At 48.4% G+C, this 26,634-nt stretch overlaps 1 protein-coding gene across 1 annotated transcript in view; it reads left to right on the forward strand.

The window, feature by feature from the left end:
• The window catches only part of p3h1 (prolyl 3-hydroxylase 1), a 46,015-nt gene extending 35,656 nt beyond the window's left edge, over positions 1 to 10,359 (forward strand). The window contains exons 13-15 of the mRNA XM_068017480.1: positions 1,028 to 1,103; positions 4,281 to 4,421; positions 6,921 to 10,359. Of these exons, the coding sequence (XP_067873581.1) occupies positions 1,028 to 1,103; positions 4,281 to 4,421; positions 6,921 to 7,250 (547 nt within the window). The 3' untranslated portion in view covers positions 7,251 to 10,359. The remainder of the gene's footprint in view (positions 1 to 1,027; positions 1,104 to 4,280; positions 4,422 to 6,920) is intronic.
• The last annotated feature ends 16,275 nt before the right edge of the window (positions 10,360 to 26,634 follow it).

Raw genomic sequence — 26,634 nt, forward strand, 5'->3', positions numbered from 1 at the left:
AGCCCCCCAGTGACTCAGTGGTAAATACACTGTGTGGCGTCACCATGTGCCAGCTCCCCAGTGACTCAATGGTAAATACACTGTGTGGCGTCACCGTGTGCCAGCTCCCCAGTGACTTAGTGGTAAATAGACCGTGTTATATCACCACGTGCCAGCTCCCCAGTGACTCAGTGGTAAATAGACCGTGTTATATCACCACGTGCCAGCTCCCCAGTGACTCAGTGGTAAATACACTGTGTGGCATCATCACGTGCCAGCTCCCCAGTGACTCAATGGTAAATACACTATGTGGCATCACCGTGTGCCAGCTCCCCAGTGACTCAATGGTAAATACACTGTGTGGCGTCACCGTGTGCCAGCTCCCCAGTGACTTAGTGGTAAATAGACCGTGTTATATCACCACGTGCCAGCTCCCCAGTGACTCAGTGGTAAATACACTGTCTGGCATCACCATGTGCCAGCTCCCCAGTGACTCAATGGTAAATACACTATGTGGCATCACCGTGTGCCAGCTCCCCAGTGACTCAATGGTAAATACACTGTGTGGCGTCACCGTGTGCCAGCTCCCCAGTGACTTAGTGGTAAATAGACCGTGTTATATCACCACGTGCCAGCTCCCCAGTGACTCAGTGGTAAATACACTGTCTGGCATCACCATGTGCCAGCTCCCCAGTGACTCAGTGGTAAATACACTGTCTGGCATCACCATGTGCCAGCTCCCCAGTGACTCAGTGGTAAATACACTGTCTGGCATCACCATGTGCCAGCTCCCCAGTTGGTCAGCGAGTTACAGTAGTGAGTAGTTGAGATGTGTGAGGTGGAAAGGCTTTGGGCTCAATCTCTGTTCTGTGCTGAATCAGCTAACCTCAGGCACAGTTCTATACGTAGCCATGTTCCCTTGGCCAGCACCTCCACTGTTGGCAAAGGGACTGCCAGTAAATCCTCACCTGTGCACACAGTGTTTTCTGTGAATGCTGACAAGTGGTTGGTACAGATTCTTAATGATCAACGATTGTATTTTTTCCAGCGCTATTCTTTATTTAAATCAGGATTTTGAAGGTGGGGACTTCATATTCACGGAAATTGATGCGAAAATTATTACAGTAAGTTTTTATTCATCATTTGTTTCGATGATTTACAGTTTTTAAACATTTTTAAAGAAATGTTATTTCTGTTCATCAAGTAAGGCATTGGAACTAACGATAAGGGGTAAGCCATTTAGGACTGAGATGAGGAGGGATTTCTTCACCCAGAGAGTGGTGAACCTGTGGAAATCTCTACCACAGAAAGCAGTTGAGGCCAAATCATTAAATATATTCAAGAAAGAGTTAGATATAGTACTTAGGGCTAAAGGGATCAAGGGATACGGGGAGAAAGCGGGAACAGGGTACTGAGTTTGGATGATCAGCCATGATCGTATTGAATGGCGGTGCAGGCTCGAAGGGCTGAATGGCCTACTCCTGCTCCTATTTTTCTATGTTTCTATGTTTCTAACTCTTTCTCATTTCAGGCAGCACAAAGGCCAGGAATTTCATGGTTAGATGTGGAGTAAATTCCCCACCCCCACCTCAAAACCGCGCTCCACTCCGCCACCCCTCCACTTGTACCAGGCTGCCATTTTTCCATTTCCAATCCCACCTATCGTATACCACCTCTCTGAGTGAGATGGGCAATTTAGGACCTAAGTAAGGGATAGTTTGAGCTGTAGGTCTCTGCCTATCAAGTCTGCCTTATCTCATTTCACCGAGGCATTTTAACCATCAGTCGGGGTCCTAGAGAAAGGATGTGAAGGCATTGGAGAGGGTGCAGAAGAGATTTATGAGAATGATTCCAGGGATGAGGGACTTCAGTTATGAGGATAGATTGAAGAAACTGGCCTTGTTCTCCTTGGAGAAGAGAAGGTTGAGAGGAGATTTGATGGAGGTGTTCAAAATCATGAGGGGTCTAGACAGAGGAGATAGAGAGAAACTGTTCCCATTGGCAGAAGGGTCGGGAAACAGAGGACACCGATTTAAGGTGAATGGCAAAAGAACCAAAGGCGACATGAACAAAAATATTTTGGTGCAGTGAGTGGTCAAGATCTGGAATGCCCCACTGGATATGGAATCGGATAATTATCTGAAGAGAAAACATTGCAGGGCTGCGACGAAAGGGTGGGGGAGTGGGACTAGCTGAGTTGCTGTTGCAGAGAGCCGGCATGGACATGAAGGGCTGAAAGGCCTCCTTCTGTGTTGTAACCATTGTATGATTCTATGATTCTAGACGCAAAATTGCTTGACCCTCTGCTCCAGCCAGTCTCTATAAGCATTTAATTTATGCAAGAAAGATTCCATTTACATCGGATGCATTGAATTTCCAAGAAATCCCAATCCCCTGCTGGGTGCAATTCAGCTGAGTTGTGGCTGAGGAAGATTTGGTATCTGGGGGAGAACCCAATTGCACAAGGTTCGCACCCCACTTATATCCCAGCGGCATTTCTTGGGGGCAATGCCAGTATTTCCATCCCCGTCATTTATCTTAAAATATTGGCCTAAGCTCCCTGAGGGGAGAATTTTCTTTTTGACTTTCTTTGATCATTGGCCGATTAAAGGCCTCAGGCTTCCCCCTCCCCCCATTCTGCTGGGACAGTGGGATGGGGACCTCTGGCGCATTCTACAGGCTGGATTTAATGGGCCCACCTGAGATGGGCCAGGAGGCGGGGGGCCCCATAGAATTGTGACAGAAGGCAGGGGGCAGAGGGCCGGTTGCCGTCACGCTGCGATAAAGTCAGAGGCGGGAAAGGCTTAAGATGGCCTTCCCGCACAGAGGCCAATTGAAGCCCTTAAGTGGCCAATCAGTAGCCACATAAGGGCCTCTTTCTGCCCCTTCTGGAATTACACCAGTTGTGGGGGGTGGGTCGGGGGGGGGGCTCCTCCACCACGCGGGGATGTTGCCCAGTGAAAGGAGGTGGCCTCCCTGTGGGCTTGGGGGCAGAACCTCCTATGTGGGAACTCTGTGGCCCACGGAAGGCTCCCAGCAGAAAAGACTGCCACTCCAGTAGCAAGCATCCACCCCCACCCTCATTGCCCCTCCATTCCCCCACCCCCCATCGCTGGGTCCTGTCGGACTGGCCCCGATGACCTCGCCTCATTTACCTCTGGTCCGGGGCTCCAGTGCTGGGCCTGGGTCCCAGGCCTTCTGTAGTACTGGCAGTGGCCACCACTCTGGGTGGCGCTGCCGATACTACTGAGCTGCCAGTCCTCTGATTGGCCAGCAACTCTGGGACGTGGGATCCCCGTCTTTAAAAGGACAGAAACCCCGGCGCTGGACAGATAATTGCCTAAGCACCATTGAATCGCGCTGGGGGTCTCCGAAAGGCTGAGGGAGGGGTGTCACCCTCGCCTTGTCAGCCCGGCACCGGAAGCCCCGGCCTGCTTCAAATATTCTACTGATCCCGCTTTGGGGCAGGGTCCTGATGGGGCCTGTATGGCAGATGGAAGTACCGCACTACTGCATTCCCACCCTCCTGGGCAAGTTGACAGAGGTTCAGGCTTTAGTTTTTAACCTGGTACTTGTAAAAGCATTAACTTTATATTAGAGTTAGCTGACTTCCATTTATAGTGATAAATTCATGCATCAGAACCTAATCTTGTTCTCATTATCTCCTTTGATCTCAGCTAGAACTCCCACATCTCCTCCATTGTGGAAACCCCTCCTTCCAAGCAGCTCAGTTTCCTCTTTCCTGCCAAACACACATTTTCCTATCCATTGATCCTTACTTGTTTCTAAAGCCCAAGTCCATTCAGGACTTGAGTCCTGCTCCCTCATCTGGGCAGCTTCTTCCAGTACCTCTCTTGTACTCCTGATAGGAGACCATAAAAGATGACAGGCAAATGCCTCTCTCTCACTTTTACTACCTGACCTCTTCCTCTCCATTATGTCTTATCTCTAATTTATCGATGCTGCTATGGTCATTGCTGCTATCAATGCTTGTTCCTACACACTCTTCCTTCACCCTGAAACATGACTCATTGCACCATCTCCTATTTTAACTCATTCTATCCGGGACCTCAGATCTTTGGAGCAATTTGCTTCCCCCAAGTCTTCCCTTCGCCCTACAGACTACAGAATTTGAAAAGCCAAAGTTGCCATCACCACATTCATATAGATTTACTGCATCCTCTCCTTTCCTCTTTTCAGTCTCAGGGTGGCATCCCGCACTACGACCCTTGACATTTAACCTCAGTTTCACAAACTGAAGTATTTTAAGATATTATTTCTAATGATCTCTCCTTGTTCAGGCAACAGTGAAACCGAAGTGTGGCCGTGTGGTGGGCTTCTCCTCGGGGGCGGAGAATCCGCATGGGGTACAGGCCGTGACAAAAGGGCAGCGGTGTGCAGTGGCACTCTGGTTCACTCTGGATCCACGGCATAAGGAACGGGTACGGCACTTTGCAGCATTTCACTGCAGAATATGGTCAAAAACTGGTGATCTAATCTTAGGAGGGGGCACAGTGTCTGGGGGGAGGGTTCACAGTCTCAGGGAGGGGGCACAGTGTCAGGGTGAGAAAAGCACAATGTCTGGGGAGGGGCACCATGTCGGGAGACGGGCACAGTGCTGGGGGAGGTGTACACAGTGTTGGAGGAGGGGACACAGTGTCAGGGGAGGGGGCACAGTGTCGGGGGAGGGGGCACAGTGTCGAGGGAGCACAGTGGGGGGAGGAGTACACAGTATCGGGGAGGGGACACAGTGTCGGGGAGGAAGCACAGTGTTGGGGAGGGAGCACAGTGTCAGGGGAGGGGACACAGTGTCGAGGGAGGGGGCATAGTGTTGCGGGAGGAGGGGCACAGTGTCGGGAGAGGGGTCATAGTGTTGCGGGAAGGGGCACAGTGTCGGGGGAGGAGATCACAGTGTCAGGGGAGGAGAACAGTGTCGAGGGAGGGGCACAGTGTCGGGAGAGGGGACACAGTGTCGGGGGAGGTGACACAGTATCGGGCAGGGGACACAGTGTTAGGGAGGGAGCACAGTGTCAGGGGAGGGGACACAGTGTCGGGGGAGGGGACACAGTTTCAGGGAGGGGGCACAGTGTCGGGGGAGGGGACAAATTGTCAGGGAGAGGGGACACAGTGTCGGGGGAGGTGACACAGTATCGGGCAGGGGACACAGTGTTAGGGAGGGAGCACAGTGTCAGGGGAGGGGACACAGTGTCGGGGGAGGGGACACAGTGTCGGGGAGGGGGCACAGTGTCGGGGGAGGGGACAAAGTGTCAGGGAGAGGGCACAGTGTCGGTGGAGGGGGAACAGTGTTGGGGGAGAGGCACATTGTCGGGGGAGGGGCACAGTGTCGGGGTGGGGGCACAGTGTCGGTGGAGGAGATCACAGTGTCGGGGGAGGGGGCCCAGTGTCGGGGGGGACACAGTGTCGAGGGAGGGGACACAGTGTCGAGGGAGGGAGCACAGTGTTGGAGGAGGGGGCACAGTGTCAGGGGAGGGGGCACAGTGTCGGGGGAGGGGGCACAGTGTCGAGGGAGCACAGTGGGGGGAGGAGTACACAGTATCGGGGAGGGGACACAGTGTCGAGGGAGGGAGCACAGTGTTGGAGGAGGAAGCACAGTGTTGGGGAGGGAGCACAGTGTCAGGGGAGGGGACACAGTGTCGAGGGAGGGGGCATAGTGTTGCGGGAGGAGGGGCACAGTGTCGGGAGAGGGGTCATAGTGTTGCGGGAGGGGGCACAGTGTTAGGGAGGGAGCACAGTCAGGGGAGGAGAACAGTGTCGAGGGAGGGGCACAGTGTCGGGAGAGGGGACACAGTGTCGGGGGAGGTGACACAGTATCGGGCAGGGGACACAGTGTTAGGGAGGGAGCACAGTGTCAGGGGAGGGGACACAGTGTCGGGGGAGGGGACACAGTTTCAGGGAGGGGGCACAGTGTCGGGGGAGGGGACAAAGTGTCAGGGAGAGGGCACAGTGTCGGTGGAGGGGGAACAGTGTCGGGGGAGAGGCACATTGTCGGGGGAGGGGCACAGTGTCGGGATGGGGGCACAGTGTCGGTGGAGGAGATCACAGTGTCGGGGGAGGGGGCCCAGTGTCGGGGGGGGCACAGTGTCGAGGGAGGGGACACAGTGTCGAGGGAGGGGGCACAGTGTCGGGGGAGGGGGTCCAGTGTCGGGGGAGGAGGTCCAGTGTCGGGGGGGACACAGTGTCGAGGGAGGGGACACAGTGTCGAGGGAGGGAGCACAGTGTTGGAGGAGGGGGCACAGTGTCAGGGGCGGGGGCACAGTGTCGGGGGAGTGGAACAGTGTCGGGGGAGGGGAACAGTGTCGGGGGAGGAGATCACAGTGTCGGGGGAGGGACACAGAGTCGGGGGAGGGGGCACAGTGTCGGGGGAGGGGGCACAGTGTCGGGGGAGGGGGCACAGTGTCGGGGGAGGGGGCACAGTGTTGGGGGAGGGGGCACAGTGTCGGGGGAGGGGACACAGTGTCGGGGGAGGGGACACAGTGTCAGGGAGGGGGGCACAGTGGGTGTTTTTTGTTCTAAGCACTTTCCTCACCTGCTACCTAATAGAAAATTTTCTGGCCTTGTGCAGACTCACTCCCTCTCTTCTATTTTTGAGTTCCCTTCTCTCTCCAGCCTTTCAGTTGGTTCCTGTGTCCCAGAGCACCTACATGGATTTCAGTGTGGGTCAGCAATTCTCCCAGGGAGCTGGTTGCAGAGCTGTCCAGCAAACAGCTGAATGTGCTGCAGTGGTCAGAGGGCAACCAGAACCTGGGGAACTAGCTCAGTCTAAATCACCAGCTTCATGAGAGGCAGCAGGAGGATTGGAAAGGAAGAGTGGCCTTAATCTGGACTCTAGGTTGTTATGGAGTGAAGTTGGGGCCTCATCTTGGTTCTGGTAAGTGTGCAAATGTGCTGACTTTGCTCTTTGCCCACTTTGTGTCACACAGGAGAGGATTGCAGCCGATGATTTGGTGAAGCTGCTGTTTGGGGCAGAGGAGGAGTTACAACATGATGAAGGACTTATCAATGATGATCACAAGCCAATCGAGGCTCCGGCCACCGAGTCCATGAGCGAGACACACACCAAGGAGGCGGCAGAATCGGACAGAAGAGCCCCGCCAGAGCACGCCGATGCAAAGGGGCAAAGGGCAGAAAGCAAAGGAGTCCCAGGGTCCGACTCTGCCACATCAGACTCCTCTCAGGATACACCACCTCCTGTTTTAGATCAAAAGGCTTCAGCAGCTGTGAACGTGCCCCCTGGAAAGCAGGAGCTGTAATACTACTTACAAGTGCACACAATGGGACTGTACCATTCAGTTTGGTCTGATATCAAGCCCTTTGTTTTGCTTATTTAGTTGCTCATGGTAACAATCTTCCAATTCAGGACCTCAAAACTGTGGAACCCATTACCTCCTTCAATCTTTTCTTCCTCCTACAGGCTGCAGGCTTCGAAACCTAAAGCTTGGCATCTTGACTGGTCTCATCTTCTCCCCTATTCTTTCACCCATGGTGATGTCCTCACACTAGGGGCCTTGCCTCTCTATCCAGGTTGGCAGGCGAGATCGCACATCTTTGCCCACTGCACAGCAAGTCCCTCCCTTAGCGTGCAGAGGTCATGTACAAATGGTCATAGATTCCAGCCATTAATACACAAGCCTGCCAGGCAACAGAGCTCCAAGTTGTTCATCTGACCTCAACTATCACTGGAACAGTCTGGGCTACCAAAACCCAGTGCCATGGGCTGCATCCACTCCAAGTTTTGCAGTGTTAAACATTTAATAAGACAGTGGTGCTGTGAAGGAAAAGTGGATTCATTGTCACACCGTTAACATCAAAGCATTTGTCAACTGTCCTTTAAAGGGGAAAGATTTCAACTGCATTGTCCTGTATTCCTCCAGGTTCTAAAGGAAGCTGTATGCACACTGACCAGTGTCTCTCAGCCACTCTGTTCCATTATTTTAAACTGTCTATTCCCTTATCCCAGTCTCCTCCTTCCCTCTTCAGAAGGTTCTGATTCTTGCTGGGGTGGGGATGGGGCTATTGTTTCTTGCCTGCTGTCCACCCTCTCAGAAGCCTTTCTTCAGCTGTGAGCCTAGGCATTGAGTGTGGGCAAGCTATTCCACTGGAGGGAGCGTCACAGCTCACCCTGATCCTGCTGTGGTCTGACCTTTGTTCCTATGCTGATTGCAGTGGGGAGGGTCACTTGGTGGCAATCAGGAAGGGGGAGCCCTGATATCAGCAGCCACCAACACCGCCCCCCCCCCCCCCCCACCCCCCCACACAACTTGCCTTGTGCCTTGTGTCACAAATGACGCAATTGTAGCACAAACTATACAAACTATCAAGCTACAGGACACAAGTGAAGGGGGCAGCTTTTAAACTTTAGAAGGCCTTTTATGTTGGCACATGTGCAGGAAGAAGCGATGGACTGCTTATCTCATACAGGCCGTGTGCTCCAATACACCAGGAACGCTTACTCATGGCAACACCATGCTTGTTTACATTCCCTGAAGCTTCCTGTAATCTTCCTGATGAACTGTGCTTGTGTTACAATCCCAAGGGGTGTTGGAAACATAGTGGTACCTCAGTATGAGCCATTCTGCCTGTGTGGCCTGGGCAGTGGGTTCAGGCTGAGCTGGGTTCCGTCCTTAACCTGACACCACACCTGTCTGCTTCCAGGTAGGGCCACTGGTTACTACAGATCTCCCTACCTTAACCCAATCCCAGTCTCATTGAATGTATGGACACTCATCCACACACGTACACACTCATACACACACTGAGTTACACACACTTTTCTAGCAGGGATTACTCAATAGCAGATAGGAGACAGAACCATGGATAATGTTCCTCTCCAGGAAGCCAATTACAACACTCTGAGCACCTTCCCTGCAGAAATCAGACAGGCCAGGAATTGAACATGAGACCTCTATGTGCCTCAGCAATCAATCCCTTCGCCACCTGAGCCATTGGACAAAGCCTTGATCTTCCTGGCCTGAATTCAGATCCAGCCGAGGCTGAAGTCTCCTCTAACTGTGAAGGTCTGAGGGGAAGTTAACGGGGAAGGAGTCAATCGTGTGAGCCTGGGCCCACAGTACAAAGCTGTCTCTATATCAGCCCTAAATTAGCACAGGATAGTTCGTTAAGGGAATGCTCTACACCAAGAGTGTCCAAGTTGCTCGTCATCATGCTTGATGGGCGGCGCAGGCACGTTGGGCCGAAGGGCCTGTTTCTGTGCTGTAAAACTCTATGACTCTTTGGGCCCATTATCCATGCTGGCTCAAGGGCCACTGTTAAGTTTAGATCTCCAGTTCCATTAGTTAGTATAAAGATGGAAGTTGCTGATGTGAAGGGACATTGGTGTTCTGATGTAGAATTGACCCATCCAATGAGGTAATGGCACTAAACACAGCCTTTCCAAAACTTCAGGCCCACAAACAGGGATAAGAGGTATAAGTGGATAAGAGGTATAAGTGGAAATATGACTGAGGTTTCCAAGGAGCAGATTGGTTGGGACTCAGGGCTGCAGATTGGGCCTCTGGCCTACACCAGGCAGTGGGAGCAGTCACATGGTGTTACTGATTGGCTGTAAACACCACACCCACACCTGACACCACAACTGGTCTGTGTGCTGCTCTGAGGATTCAGGCAGTCAGTGCTGTTCCCAGAGCCATGCACACCAACAAGGTCCCCGTTTTGATGGCTTGTCTGTGCTGAGTTTGTTGGTCTCACACAGGCAGTAGTTTTAGGCACTATACTAGGCCTCAGTGCTTGGGCTCTGTGAGCCTGAAGGGCTTTGAAACCAGCAAACTCCCCCTGCAGCAGCTCCGAAAGGATTTGTACTCCATGTGGCCCAAGGTGCAAGGGCAGCATAAAGAAAATCAGCCATGGTGACTGCTCCAGGTGACCAGACTTCATCCTCATGGTGAAGGAGCCAAGACCGTCAGGAGATGAGGGGAGAAAATTAGGAATAACAATACATCAAATTTTTACAAATTTATTATCTCATGAACCTACGCCATGTAGTTCCAAACGAAACTACAATTCCAGCAGAACATCCCCTCTGTGCAACAGACAGACTAGACGTTCAGCAGCCTGACCTTCCAGTAACTGAGAACATACTTCACACTCCATACTATCTCGGGTGAATACACAAACATTTCCTTGACCATGTCTATCCTGCTGTCCCTCAATGGCTGGTGATATTTATTCTTGTTACTGTACTCAGTCACGCAAATGCAATGTGACACTTCAGTGCAAGTCTGACACTGCGTGCCTTGTTTTTAATCTAAATGTCCCAATGTTCAGGTGCATAACCCGTCAATGTTTCTGTACTGAACACTTGTGGAGTTTTATCCACAAATAAATGGTACTTTATTTGCTGTGTACCTCAGTGTGACTCCAATTTGTTACTTGTCTGGACAGACTTGTCATCCTTGTTTGTTTTAAAGAGGCACAGGCGTATTTTTACAAGATCAAAAACAAGTTGCACAGACCAGGCTTGAATTTCCTAGAGTATAGAAGATTAAGGAGTGTTAGCTTTGCAGTGTTTAAGATGATTAAAAGATATGACAGGGTGGATGGAGAGAAACTATTTCCTTTGCTGGGAGAGTCCAGAACGAGGGGACATAACTGTAAAATTGGAGCTCGGCCATTCAGCGTAATGTTATTAAGCACTGCTTCACTCAAAGGGTAGTGGAAATCTGGAGCTCTCTCACCCAGAAAGCTATTGAAGCTGGGGGCGTCAACTGAAAATGTCAAACTGAGATTGAAAAGATCTTTGTTAGCAAAGGATATTAAAGGATATGGAACCAAGGCTGGTAAATGGAGTTACGATACAGATTAAACACGGTCTAATTGGTTGGTAGAAAAGTCTCGAGGAGCTGAATGGCCGACTCCCATTCCTATGTTCCACATCTGGAGTTGCTGGAAATACATGGCAGGTCTGTCAGTGTTATGATCGATCAGTGTTTCTGTGTTGGGGAAAAATGCTGCAGCAGGACTGGGAGGGAAACTGGGTCAGTCCCTTTATTGAAATTGGTGAAAACAAAACAGAAAAACCCCAGTAAAATAATATCTTAAACTGATATCACTCTTAACAGAGTGAGATCATAAGAAATAGGAGCAGGAGTAGACCATTCGGCCCCTCGAGCCTGCTCTACTATTCAATAAGATCATGGCTGATCTGATTGCGGCTTTACCTTCACTTTCCTGCCTGCCCCCCATGATCTTGACTCCGTTGTAGATCAAAAGTCTGTCTAACTCGGCCTTGAATATATTTAATGACCCAGCCTCCACTGCTCTCTGGGGAAGAGAATTGCAAAGATTGATGACCCTCTCAGAGAAGAAATTCCTCGTCATCTCCATCTTAAATTGGAGATCTCTTATTTTTAAACTGTGCCCCTAGTTCTAGATTCCCCCATGAGGGGAAACATCCCCTCAGGATCTTATATGTTTCATTATTCTAAACTCCAATGAGTATATGCCCAACTTGCTCAACCTTTCCTCATAAGGCAACCCCTTTATCCCAGGGATCAGCCTAGTGAAACTTCCCTGAACTGCTTCCAATGCAAGTATGTCCCTCCTTAAGTAAGGAGACCAAAACTGTACAGAGTACTCTAGGTGCAGTCTCACCAATGTCCTAAACAGTTGTAGCAAGACTTCCTACTTTTATACTCCATCCCCCTTGCAATAAAGGCCAACATTCCATTTGCCTTCCTAATTACCTGCTGTACCTGCATGCTAACTTTTTATGATTCATGTGCAAGGACACCCAGATTTTTTTTCCAAAAATATACTTTATTCATAAAACTCTGTAAAATATACATTACAAACAGTTCAAAGCAGCACCAAGTTGACATTTCAGAAAGTGCAAAGGAAATCAGTTTTCTTCAATATAGGAATGAGTTGCCTCACAACCCTTCCATTCCATTTTACATGGCATGTACATTTTACAGCAAACCCAAATCTGGTGTATATAGCCCGAGGAGTTTCCCATGGGTCCAGCCCCTCAGTTCACTATGTTGGTGGTCTTTCCCTATTGAGCCTTCGCAGTGGCTGCCCCAAGCTTTAGTACATCCCTCAGCACGTAGTGCTGGACCTTGGAATGTGCCAGTCTGCAACACTCGGTCGTGGACAACTCTTTGTGCTAGAAGACCAGTAAGTTTTGGGCAGACCAAAAAGCGTCTTTCACCAAATTGATGGTCCTCTAGCAGCAGTTGATGTTTATCTCGATGTGTGTCCCTGGGAACAGCCCGTAGAGCACAGACTCCTGTGTTACAGAGCTGCTTGGGATGAACCTCAACAAAAACCACTGTATCTCTTTCCACACCTGCTTTGCAAAGGCACATTCCAGAAGGAGGTGGGCAACAGTCTCTTCCCCACCGCAGCCACCTTGAGGGCAGCGTGTGGAGGGGGCGCGACTTCGGGTGTGAAGGAAGGATCTGATGGGGAGGGCCCTTCTCACCACCAGCCAAGCTACGTCTTGGTGCTTGTTTGAAATTTCTGGTGATGAGGCATTCTGCTAAATGACTTTGGCAGTCTGCTCGGGGAACCATCCGACTGGATCCACCATCTCCTTATCCCGTAGGGCCTTGAGGGCACTCCGTGCAGACCACTGCCTGATGGATTGATGGTCATAGGTGCTCTTCCTGCAGAAAATTTTCCATGAAGGATAGGTGGTACGGCATGGTCCAACTGGATGGAGCGTTCCGTGGCAATGTGACCAAACCCATCCTTCACAACACCGGGGACAGATAGAACCTCAGCAAGTAGTGACACTTGGTGTTTGCGTACTGGGGCTGTACTCACAGCTTGATGCAGCCACACATGAAGGTGGTCATCAGGAGGAGGGCGACGTTGGGTACATTTTTCCCACCTTTATCCAGAGGTTTGAGCATTGTGTCCCTCTGGACCTGGTCCATTTTGCATCTCCAGATAAAGCGGAAAATGGCTCGGGCATTCTGCAATAAATATTCTGCTTTACTGTTCTTCCTGCCAAAGTGAACAACCTCACATTTTCCCACATTATACTCCATCTGCCAAATTTTTGCCCACTCACTTAACCTATCTATATCTCTTTGCAGACTTTTAGCATCCTCCTTACAATTTGTTTCATACCTATCTTTGTATCATCAGCAAATCTGGCTACAATGCACTCGGTCCTTCATGCAAGTCATTCATGTAGATTGTAAATAGTTGAGGCCCCAGCACTGATCCCTGTGACACTCCACTAGTTACAGTTTGCCAACCTGAAAAAGACCCATTTATCCCGACTCTCTGTTTCCTGTGTGCAAATCGGCTGCTGGGTTTGCTACATCATTGTGGCAACTGTACCTCACACCAAAAGTGAATGGTGTGCGACAAGGTAACGAACACGATTGTGGTATATAACTCTATGTCGGCCAATAGGTATTGCATCAGGTTGTAGCAGTCTTGGAGCCACCAGTCTTAGACCTATATCTGAGGAATGCAATGCACAACCATAGAATCATAGAACGTTTAAGGCACAGAAAGAGGCCACTTAGTCCATTGTGACTGTGCTGGCCGAGAAACGATCCACCTATTCTAGTCCCACCTTCCAACATTTGGTCCGTAGCCCTGCTGTTTACGGCACTTGAGGTGCATATCCAGACTCCTTTTGAATGAGTTGAGGGTTTCTGCCTCAACTACCCTTTCAGGCAGAGAGTTCCAGACTCCCACCACCCTCTGGGTGAAAAGGTTTTTCCTCATCTCCCCTCTAATTTTTCTACCAATCACTTTAAATCTATGCCCCCTCATCACTGACCTCTCTGCTAAGGTGAATCGACCCTTCACCTCCACTCTATCCAGGCCCCTCAACATTTTATACATTTCAATCAGATCTCCCCTCAGCCTTCTCTGTTCCAAGGAGAACAACCGCAGCCTATCCAATCTTTCCTCATAGCTGCATTTTTCCAGTCCTGTCAACAACCTCGTAAATCTCCTCTGAACCCTCTCTAGTGCAATTACATCCTTTCTGTAATGAGGTGACCAGAACTGCACACAGTACTCAAGTTGTGGCCTAACCAATGAGTTATACAGTTCCAGCATAACCTCCCTGCTCTTATATTCTATAGCTCGGCTAATAAAGGAAAGGATTCCATGTCTTCTTAACCACCTTATCGACCTGTCCTGCTACCTTCAGGGATCTGTGGACATTCACTCCAAGGTCCCTCACTTCCTCTACACTTCTCAGTATTTTCCCATTATTGTTGTATTCTTTTGCCATGTTTGACCTCCCCAAATGCATCATCTCACACTTCTCCAGGTTGAATTCCATTTGCCACTTTAGTGTCCATCTGACCAGACCATCAAAATCTATCTGCAGCCTACAGCTATCCTCCTCGCTATCAACCACACGGCCAGTCTGTGTGTCATCTGCAAACTTCTTGATCATGCCCCCTACATTTACATCAAAATTGTTAATATATACCACAAAAAGCAGGGGACCCAGTACTGAACCCTGTGGAACGCCACTGGAAACAGCCCTCCAGTCGCAAAAACACCTGCCAACAATTACCCTTTGTTTCCTGCCACTGAGCCAATTTTGTATCCACCTTGCTGCATTTCCCTGGATCCCATGGGATTTTATTTTTTTAACCAGTCTGCCATGTGGGACCTTGTCAAAAGCCTTGCTAAAATCCATGTAGACCACATCAACTGCACTTCCCTCATCTATCTTCCTTGTTACTTCTTCAAAAAATTCACTCCATTAATTTTCTGCCTTCCATTTTCATTTTTGATTTTGTCCCTATTGAATCTACCCTTAGGACCCCATCCCCCTGCCAAACTAGTTTAAACCCTCTCCAACAGCATTAGTAAAATGTTCCACTAGGAACTCAGTCCCGGCTCTGTTCAGGTGCAACCCGTCCAGCCTGTACAGGTCCCATCACCGCAGAGCCAGTCCCAATATCCCAGGAATCTAAAGCCCTCCCTCCTGCACCATCTTTCCAGCCATGCATTCATCTGCCTTATCCTTCTATTTCTATACTCACACGCGCCTGGCACTGGGACTAATCTGGAGATGACTACTTTCTTACCTAGCTCCCTAAATTCTGACTACAGGACCACATCCCTCTTTCTACCAATGTCGTTGGTTCCGATGTGGACACCACTGCTGGCTGTTTACCCTCCCCCTTCAGGATGCTCTGTAGTCACTCAGTGACATCCTTGACCCCGACACCAGGGAGGCAACACACCATCCTGGATTCATGTCCGCGGCCACAGAAACGCCTGTCTGTTCCTGTGAATATTGAATCAACTATCTCTATGGCTCTTCCAGTCTTCCCTATACCCCACTGTGTAGCTGAGCCAGCTGTGGCGCCATGGCCATGGCCTTGGCTCTGGCTGAACTCCCCTGGTGAACCATCATTTTCCTCTGTCTTCAGAACTGAACACCTGTTGGAGAGTGAGATTCACTAAGAAGTCTCCTGCACTACCTGCCTGTTCCTTCTTGACTGTCTGGTGGTCACCCAATCCCTCTCTCCCTGCATACTCTTAAGCTGTGGGGTGACCACATCTATAATCGTGCTATCCACATAGCTCTCTTCCTCATGAATGCACAGCAAACCAGAGTTACACTGCCAGCTGCGCATCAGTTGGGGGCTTTGGCAAAGGCTGTGCAAGCACAGGGGTTGAAATCTTTTGGGCCCCCCACAGGAGCGGGCTAGTGGTGGTGGTGGGGGGGTTGGCCGTAAAATTGAGTGGGAGGTGGGGTGTCATTCCTGATGGCTTCCTGCTGCAATTTTATGAGGGGTGGCGGCGGCGAGAAACAGCCTGTCTGTCCACCCCAGGCCAATCAAGGCCCTTAAGTGGCCAATTAATTGCCACTTAAGGGCCTCCTCCTGCCGCCTCTGGTATTTTACCCATGGCACGACGGTGGGATGCTCAGGCCTCCAAAAGACCGCAAAAAATCTGGCAGCCTTCTAGCGGGCTGGGGGTGGTGGGGGGGGGGATTGCCTCCTGATCAGGCACCCTGTGCCCCACAGAGGGCTGCCCACAAAGCCCCAACTGCCCCCACTGGAAGAACGTTCCCCCCCACCAACCGACCTCCCCTTGCCTCTCCAGGGCCTGGCCGATTGTCCTCGACGAGGCCCCAAAAATATAACTCTGGGGCTGTCGTCCCTCTTGCTGCTGTGGCTGGGTTGCAGTTTCAGCACTGGCCATTGCTCCTGGTGGCGCTGCTGGGACTGAGAGCTGCCAGCCCACTGATTGGCCAGCAGCTCCATTAGGCAGGACTTCCTGCCTCAAGGAGATGGAAGTCCAGCCCAAGACCAATTAAGGGCCTGGGGAGTGTAAAATCCCAATGTGGCTACCCTGGACCAGCAGAGGCGGGCTCGCCCCCGACTTTTTGGCCGATGGGCGGTGCCTCCCGCCTAACCTAAAATTCCAGCCAAAGTCCCAGTGTCTGAACGATACTGTCAGAATTAAAATGATCGTCTGCCTGGATGCTTTCAGAATGTGGCTTTGCACCAGATTGGAATATGGACAATCAGCACTGTTAACACTGCTATCGCCAGCAGTTAGAAAGCACCTTTAACAGACTAAACACCTCAGGCCATTTCATAGATGGAAATACTGAGCCCTGGAGGGAGAGTACTTTGGAGGGTGAGTAAGTGCTGGCGAGAGAGGATGTAAGGCTGGAAGAGATGCAGAGAAAGGATGGAGCAGAGCTTTAGAAGGACTTAAAGATGAGGTTGTCAAGTAAGTGTGTTGGGGGTTGTAAGGACCCAGGGCGAGCGGAACCGAGGGTGGGGGGGATGAGTGGCTGCATTTGGGACAGGTTTAAGTTTACTGGGTGGAGAATCACAGGCCAACAAGGTGAATGTACCGGTCTGATGCCACTATTTAGAAAGGAGCAGGGAGTCTCCCAGTGTGCTAGCCAACATTCCTTCCTCAACCACACCACTAAACGCAGATTGTCTGATCATTCACTCATTTGTTGTTTGTGTGATCTTGCTGTGTGCAGACTGGCTGCTGTGCTTGCCTATATAACAGCAGTGACTGCACTTCAAAGGTAATCCATTGATTGCAATGGCACCATGGGATGTGAGAAGCTGTTATTTTAATGTGAATTCTTTCAGGGAGTTATTTCAGATTTTTAAAATAAAAATGTTGCTATTCCTACAAAGACCACATAGTGGTACCAGTGAGCCAGATGCAGCCTTCGGGACTGGAGAATAAACTGCCATAACAGGTTGTAGCCGGAGCCAACTTTAACAAGAATGGACTTGCATTTATATAGCGCCTTCCATAACCTCACGACATCCCAAAGCATTCAGGTAATTCTGTGAGCCAATTTAGTCATTTTGAAGTGTTGTCACTGTTGCAATGTAGAAAATGCCATGGCAAATTTGCGCACAGCAAGCTCCCACGAGCAGCAATGAGATAAATGATTGGATCATCTATTGTTAGTGATGTTGGTTGAGGGATAAATATTGGCCAGGACACCAGAGAGAACTCCCTGCTCTTCTTCAAGGGATCTTTTACATCCACCTGAGATGGCAGACGGGGCCTTGGTTTAATATCTCAAAAAGACGGCACCTCCGACAGTGCAGCACCCCTCCGTACTGCACTGGAGTGTCAGCCTGGCTTATGTGGCTCAAGTCTCTGGAGTGGGATTTAAACCCACAACTTTTCTGACTCAAAGGTGAGAGTGCTACCGTGCTGACGTGGCTCCCTGCTATTTTACCGAGCCCCACCCCCACTCCACTGTTCTTGCCTACCGGGTGCCGGTAAAATTCAGGCCATGGATGGTCTTTTAGGACATCATAAGGATAATATGCCATATAAATCCAAGTTCTTTCACTTTCAGAATATCAGATATCCTTTGAAGCTACCTATTTTCTCACACCTAACATTAAACTTATTCTAGAACTAGGATCAAAGAATATAAGTGCTGACTCACAGAAGTACCTGAATGAAAGAACAGGAACATTAATTTTCCACACAGGAATTTAACTAGTTCTCAAATGATTATGGATGAGGAATAATTGCTTTTCAGTACATTTTGTGGTTATCAAGGTAAGGGGCGGGACATTTTCCCCACTTCCGTCGCCAGTCATCCAGCAGCCCCCAGATCAGGAATAGCTCGGGTAGGCACAGAGTAAAGCTGTCCTGTACTGCCCCAACAATGCAACCCAGCCCCAACCTCAGATGAGTGGCTCCCTACTGCACCAGTTTGACACTGTTTACCTTTTCTCTCACCAGCCATCCTGCAGTCTCACTGAGTGAGAGTGCCAATTAACAGTAAATTGTGGGCAGCTTTTGTCCACTGGGAACTAGATTGAGACTGGTTGACAAAGGACCCTAACATCAAGCAGACAGAGAAAAGCTTCAGCCTTCAGTCGGGTCAGAATGCGAACCCCAGGTGGCAGAGCAGAGAAGGCATGTTTCTAACCCACATTACTGCTAGTCTGCCAATTTAAAACAATCTAACATTTGGGAGAAGGGGTAAGATTGAACTACGTTAGATTTCATTTTTATATATAACATTACGATATATATTCTTGCATGACAACTGTGACTACTAGTACTTCATTGGCTGTAAAGCACATTGGGACATCATGAGGTTGTGAAAGGTGTTATATAAATGCAGGCTTTCCTATAACTTCCTTATAATGTAAATTAGAATTTTTTTCAAACAATGTACCTTTCTATAAGACTGCGTCTGAACATTAGAAAGAGGTTGTGGGTGATGACATGGTTAAATGAATGGAAGTTAATTTATGCAGATTAGATTTGCCTAGAAGGTTTGTACTTTGCATTATAATAAGGTGTGACCTAACCCTGAAGCGACCACTCCAGCCAGAACCACGTAGCTCTGTGTGAGAGGTTTCCAAGCACACCACTTTCTAGTTAAATATCTCCAGCATACTTGCTCACATTGGATGACCTTTCCAAGGCATGGAATGTTGTCGCTGCAGTTTCAACTCTGCAAAGTCTCTCCAACACTGCTATTATTTTTCCTTCTTTATTCTCACCCTCTCCATAAAAGATGCCCAGGTACAGTTTGACATGCTTGAGCTGGTTTCCAGTACCTAATGTTACAACCAGGTGAGAAAGGTGTCTAGGCTTCCCTCTCAGCCTTCACCTGGTCTCACCATAACAGGGTTTAATTTTTAAAACACCATGTTTTTTAGCTCCCCCTTGGTGAATCCTTGTTCACCGCTTTCCAATTACAAGGCAAAGAAATGAGCACAAACAGGCTTTCTTAGGTTAGAGAAGAAAAGTTGAAATTTATTAAACTTAAACCTAAACTCTAATTCAGTTAACGCCTACGGATACATGACGTGCCCAAGCTAGCATGCACACGTGATACACACATGCAGATAGAGACAGAACAAAAACAGAAGAAATAAAGTGGAGAAATTTGAGGCAATATCTGAGGAGGTTTTTGTGTTACAGTTCTTCGAGCTCACTGTAGAGTCCTATATTGTAGGTAGATCTTGCTTTTTGTTGGGGCCAGTATTCTTCTTAAACCTTGTTCACTGTAGGAGACTTTTCTCTCTTGGGGTTTATGTGTCTTCAGTGGATTCAGAGGCTTGTGAGAAAAAGATGGGAGCAGACAGGGGAGAGATCTTCTCAGTTCAGGAGCATTCTGCTATTTTCCCAAACTGTTACTACAAATTCAAAAAACTTAGGTTGCCCAGCAGGTTAGTCATGTGACTAGCTGGTTTGACCATGTCTGTTTGTGTATTCGGCCATCTTAGCAGTCAGCCTGGAATGTGAGCTCCCCCACCTTCAACACCTGGTGATCAAAAGTCCATTGTGGGTTGAATGTGTCAGGGAATGGCTGCTTTGTCCTTCCAAACACTGTCTGTTAATATGCAAATGTCTTTTCCAGCCACGGCTGATCTGTTTAACAAGTCTTCCCTTCACTCCAATAATAGTTTAAAATCAATGTTCATGACAATATGTCTCATTCTTGGCAGGTGGCCTAGCATGACACTAGACAAAGTAGACATTTTTGCTTGAGCATAGATGGTGGGTGTAAGCAGCCCCCATCTGCATACATTAACCAAGATCACACACAGGCGCCCCTTCCAACCACCAGCTGGGGGTACCTGTGAGTAATGTTCCCTTTAACTTCTGTTTGCTGTATGCAGTCGGCTTGTTGCCGCATATGTGTCTATCTTAAAGGGATCCGTTGCTTGCGCACGCCTCTTTTTTCCCTGCATGATACATTTCTGATTGCTGCACAGATGCGCATCCCCACAGCTTAGTGGACACATTGCCTGAGAGGTAATTTTATAGAGGTTGCAGAAGACTATAATAAGTGCCAACTTGACTTCAAAGTAGCATTTTTGCCAAGATGATGGACTTTGAACTCCCACTCTAAGACTTAAGTATGTAATTTAAACTGAGTTCAGTTATGTGGAAACACTAGAGAAGCTGCAATTGTTCTCCTTAGAGTGAGGAGGGTAAGGGGAGATTTAATAGAGGCATTTAAAATGATGAGGTGTTTGGATAGGGCAAAAGAAACAGAAGGGAGATGAGAAGAATTTTTTTTACGCAGCAAGTTGTTGTGATCTGGAATGCACTGCCTGAAAGGGCGGTGGAAGCAGATTCAATAGTAATTTTCAAAAGGGAGTTGGATATACACTTAAAAAGGGAAGAAATTGTAGGGCTATGAGGAAACAGCAGGAGAGTGGGTCTAATTGAATAGCTCTTTCAAAGAGCTGGCACAGATACAATGAGCTGAATGGACTCCTTCTGTGCTCTATGACTATTATTCTATCATTCTATGACTCTTCAATGCACTACTGTGGGAATGCTGCACTGTTGGAGATATTAAACCAAGCTGTCATCTGCCTGTACCGGTGGATGTAAAAGATCCCACATCACTATTCGAAGAATAGTACAGGGGTTCTGGCCAACATTTATTTCTCACCAAAGCAGATTAACTGATTGTTTATCCCATGGGGCACTGCTGTGTGCAAACTAGTTGCTGCACATAAGGATAGGGATTGAACTTCAATAGTAATTCGTTGGCTTTGGGAGGTCCTGAGAATGTGAAGGGTGCTATAAAAATGTAGGATCTTTCTTTGGTAAATGTGGGAAAAGCAAATATGGAAAATCACTTTGAATTGTAAGAGTCAAACTATTCGAAGATAAGCTGGTGCTCATATCTGGAAGTCCTCCTTCATGCAAAGCACCATCAATACATTAGACTCCCACAGAGAATAGAGCAGCTGAAAATCCTGGCATCTTTAAGAACCAGCTGACTACCAATGTGACTTTAGAGTTATTATGGATTAATGAACTAAAAAGGGCCGAATGGCCTTCCTCAACCAGAATAATCTTGTGACATATAAGGGCCTTGGTTGATATTTTTCATCCTCCTGAGTTGAGGTAAATTATAGCACCGCTCCTCTCATGTCAGTTAACACAACACAAACTGGATGAAAGCAAAAGCGTTAAATTAATGATAATAGCAAACTCCTCCGTTTTCTTTAATGATGCTTGCTCAGGAAAAGGGTCAGGTCGCAATCCAGTGAGTGTGGTACAATAATACACAATAGTTAAAAACTCATAAAGACTAAATCTATTACATGGTTAAGGAGGAAACTGAGCACAGAAAGTAAGTCAGTTGCTATACTATTGAGAAAACCGATAACCAACAAACGCTAAATGTGGCCTTTGAGAGCTGATTATACTTTGGAAATCTTCAAACTTACTTGGGTAAATCTACAGATGAAAGCCCCCCCCACCCCCTTCACCAGTTGCCATGGAGACGGGCCCAGCATGCACTTACACTTACTCAAGGATTACAGCTCACTCAGCAGGCCTCAGATTCTTTAAATGTGGAATGCAGAACACAAGGGGAGGCTGTGCTTAGGATCTATGGCGCTTTAAGAGAACATTTGCCAGGACTGGAGCAGGTGCCTGCAGTTTACAGTGACTCTTTCTGGCATTTATAACAAAGGAGATTAACTCTGCATCGTGTTTAATCCATTGTAGTAGGCCCACAGGAAGCATTTTGGAAGTGGTACAATCACTTCACGGATTGTTGCTCTGAGCTCCAGTGGCTTGTTTTGCCGCACTTTACAGTTTGTCTCTCTCTTCCAGTCAATTTTGTTCCCCCTCCCCTCCCCTTAATCAGGTCTTTGTAATTGTTCATGTTTCTCCTTAGTACATTTTCAATTGTTTTTGTGAAAACTTATTTTAAATTTGCTTGTACTCCCCCCATTTCGGCCCCTTTTTGTCAAAATCTGCTGCGTAATTTTATTCATTTAATTATCAATTTTCTCCCCTCCTCTGCTGAAGGCACTGAGGCACCATGGGATATGGCCCAATGCACCCTAGCCTCTCTCAGAGTACCTCACCCAAAATGTCATCTAGAAGCTAACAAAAGCTGACCGGTACCTTCAAAAAACCATGACAACTCATTAACATCTTTGAATATATGTTGGAAGACTACACGAAAGTAAGAAGATAGATTTGTCAGAGATAGCCAACATTTCATCACTTTTATTCTGGGGGATCAACCCCTGAATATACCAAAAGCACTGTTTGGATTTACAACTTAATGAAGGAGAATGTGAGCACTGATTTATTTTCCAATATGGCCCAAAAATGTTAATATGTGGGATTATATTTGATGTAGCCTACTGCTTTTCAAACCAAAAATATTTTTTCTTGAAAGGATTAGAAATAATTTAAATATGAAAATGAAGGACCTGTAAGGACTTCAAGTAGCTTTGGAAGGCAAAGGCACTAGATAAATATAAATCTTTCCATTTTTCAATACAGTTCTATAGGGACTGGTGGATTTAACTGGGTATCTAAACCCAGAATCATGATGCTAATTTGAAGGATGAAATTGCTCATGACTTGCACCAGCTACATTCTAATTTAGATTCACAAGGATACTGGTGGGTCAATCTATTGGCAGTTGTGGGTCAGGTAGGAGTGGATCTGAGGAGAGAGAAGCCCAGAACTCGGTTCTCACTGACTTTGGTTGGCAAATGTGGGGTGAAAGTGATTGCCCTTGACATCAAGGCAGCATTCGACTGAGTATGGCATCAAGGAGCCCTAGCAAAACTGGAGTCAGTGGAAATCGGGGGAAAACTCTCTGCTGGCTGGAGTCATACCTCGGACAAAAGAAGATGGTTGTGATTGTTGGAGGTCAATCATCTCAGTCCCAGGACATCACTGCAGGAATTCCTCAGGTTCATGTCCTAGGCTTATCCCTCTTCAGCCGCTTCATCAATGACCTCCCTCCATCATGAAGTCGGAAGTGGGGATGTTCGCTGATGATTACACAATGTTCAGCACCATTCGCGACTCCTCAGATATTGAAGTATTCCGTGTAGAAATGCAGCAAGACCTGGACAATATCCAGGCTTGGGTTGTTAAGTGGCAAGTAACATTCGTGTCACACAAGTGCCAGGCAATGACCATCTCAAATAAGAGAGAATCTAACCATCTTCCCTTAAATGTTCAATGGCATTACCATCACTGAATCCCCCACTATCAACATCCTGGGGGTTACCATTGACCAGAAACCGAACTGGACCAGCCACATAAATACTGTCGCTACAAGAGCTGGTCAGAGGCTAGGAATTCTGTGGTGAGTAACTCACGTACTGTACCCCCAATGCCTGTCCACCATCTATAAGGCACAAGTCAGGAGTGTGATGGAATACTCTCCACTTGCCTGGATGAGTGCAGCTCCAACAACACTCAAGAAACTCGATACCATCCAAAGGAGCCTGCTTGATTGGCACCCCATCCACCACCTTCAACATTCACACCCTCCACCACCGATGCACAGTGGCAGCAGTGTGTACCATCTACAAGATGCACTGCAGCAACTCACCAAGGCTCCTTCGACAGCACCTTCCAAACCTGCAACCTCTACCATCTAGAAGGACAAGGGCAGCAGATGCATAGGAACACCACCACCTGCAAGTTCCGCTGCAAGCCACACACCATCCTGACTTGGAATTATATCGCCGTTCCTTCACGGTTGCTAGGTCAAAATCCTGGAACTTCCTTCCTAACAGCACTGTGGGTGTAGCTAAACCCCAAGGACTGCAGCGGTTCAAGAAGGCAGCTCACCACCACCTTCTCAAGGGCAATTAGGGATGGGCCTCATCGAGGATGGGAATGGAGGTGTACTGGGCTGAAAATACTGACGTTGGCCAAAGTGCCAGCTTCCTGACATAATTCCGAGCACCAGCCATTTTAGAGGATGCAGGTTCGGGGCCTGGCAAAGCTTCCCACTCCCACGAGCTAGGCAGCCAATTAGGCTTATTCCGAGCCTTGTTAAAGGTAAGTTCAGGAGGCTGACTGGGATTTTCCAGTCGGCTTTTAGTTTCTCAATGCAATGGTGGGGTAGTTTAACTGCCTGGACATGGGCTCCCAATTGCAGGCTTGGGGCCAGCGCTTCCAGGCAGGCCTACAGGTCTGCCTGGATGCGGGTGCAACCAAAGGCTGTCCTGTAGAGGGATTGCCCCTCCCCACCCTGAACATTGTCTGCCTAGCTACCTTTTTGATATTTTTATTTGATTTTTAAAACAGTTGGTGAGAGGGCACCTCCATGTTGAAGCACCCTCTCAGTTACTTACCCTCTACTACAGCCTGCTACTCTTCTAAAGCTGGAAGACCTTTGATTGACCCTCCAGCTTCAAGAGACCACCTACTACCCTTAATTGGGCAGGCAGCCTGTCTCCATGCCAATTAAGTGGGCGCCTCGGTCAAAATCCCAACAAGTGACTGTTTCTCCGCAGTGGCGGGATCAGAACCTGGGTGAACTCTACTTTTCTTTGAATAGTGGCAAAGCATCTTTGACATCCACTCTAACAGGCAGTGAGCCCCTTGGATTGGCACCTCATTCAAAGAACAGCACATCCCTCAGTACTGTACTAAAGTGTTGGCTGAGGTTATACACACAAATCATGGAGCCTGGCTTGAATATACAACCTTCTGACTTAAAGGCAAGAGCGTACCAAGTGAATTAAGCTGACTCTGATATCAAGTGAAACATGCAAATATATTTTCCTTTCTTGCTTTTAACATATTGCTTTTAACTTCAGTGCCATCAAAACATAATGTTATCAGTTTGTGGAGACTGACAAAATACTTCAATTTAAAAAAAGGTCCTCCATATTCTCCTCTGCATCCCTGATGGTGCCGATTCCCGCAGGACTACTGTTCCACGGGTACCTTGCCCAAGTGGCCCCCTTCATGTTGGAGACATTTCAGTGCCAGCAGGTTTCTCATTGTGGCAGCACTGTACTCAAAGCCCAATCCTGTCATCAACTGACAGCCACATGTGTTGTCAGCCGTGGCTCGGTGAGTAGCACTTTTTCCTCAGAGTCAGACGGTTGGGGTTTCAAATCCAGGGTTGAGAGCATAAAACTCAGGCTGAAGCTTGAGTGCAGCACTCCATCATTACTGCAGGTGCTGTCTTTCAGATGTTAAACTGAGACCTTGTCTGCCCTCTCAGGTGGATGACATTGCATGATGTTATTTCACACAAGAGCAGAGGAATTCCCCCCCACCGGCCAGTATCCTGGCCAATATTAGTCCTTCAACTAACATCACTAAAAACTTTATCTGGTCATCTATCACATTGCTGTTTGTGGGAGCTTGCTGTGCACAAACTGGCTGCCATATTTCCTACATTACAAAAGGGACTACACTTCGAAAGTACTTCATTGGCTGTAAAGTGCTTTGGGAGGTCATGTAAAGTTCTGTATAAATGTAAGTCTTGCTTCTGTTTTCCATGAAAATAGTGACTAGGGAATGGGCTGATCTTTCTGCCTTCATGACCCAGTCAGGCTAAAGTTAATGATAGCACATTTACCATTGGCCCAACAATGAGCAAACTCAGCACTCTTTCTTCTTTGGCCTCCTTGTCTCGAGAGTCAATGGATACGCGCCTGGAGGTGGTCAGTGGTTTGTGAAGCAGCGCCAATTCTAGAGTGACAGACTCTTCCACAGGTGCTGCAGATAAAATTGATTGTCGGGGCTGTTACACAGTTGGCTCTCTCCTTGCACTTCTGTCTTTTTTCCTGCCGACTGCTAAGTCTCTTCGACTCACCACTCTTTAGCCCCGCCTTTATGGCTGTCCGCCAGCTCTGGTGATCACTGGCAACTGACTCCCACGACTTGTGATCAATGTCACAGGACTTCATGTCGCGTTTGCAGACGTCTTTAAAGCGGAGACATGGATGGCCGGTGGGTCTGGTACCAGTGACGAGCTCACTGTACAATGTGTCCTTGGGGATCCTGCCATCTTCCATGCGGCTCACATGGCCAAGCCATCTCAAGCGCCGCTGACTCAGTAGGGTGTATAAGCTGGGGATATTAGCCCCCTCGAGGATTTCTGCGTTGGAGATACAGTCCTGCCACCTGATGCCAAGGATTCTCTGGAGGCAGTGAAGATGGAATGAATTGAGACGTCACTCTTGGCTGACATACGTTGTCCAGGCCTCGCTGCCGTAGGGCAAGATACTGAGGACACAGGCTTGATACACTTGGACTTTCGTGTTCCGTGTCAGTGCGCCATTTTCTCACACTCTCTTGACCAGTCTGGACATAGCAGCGGACACCTTTCCCAAGCGCTTGTTGATTTCTACATCGAGAGACAGGTTACTGGTGATAGTTGAGCCTAGGTAGGTGAACTCTTGA

Source organism: Heterodontus francisci, chromosome 37 (assembly GCF_036365525.1).
Source record: "Heterodontus francisci isolate sHetFra1 chromosome 37, sHetFra1.hap1, whole genome shotgun sequence".
NCBI classification, from domain to species: Eukaryota; Metazoa; Chordata; class Chondrichthyes; order Heterodontiformes; family Heterodontidae; genus Heterodontus; species Heterodontus francisci.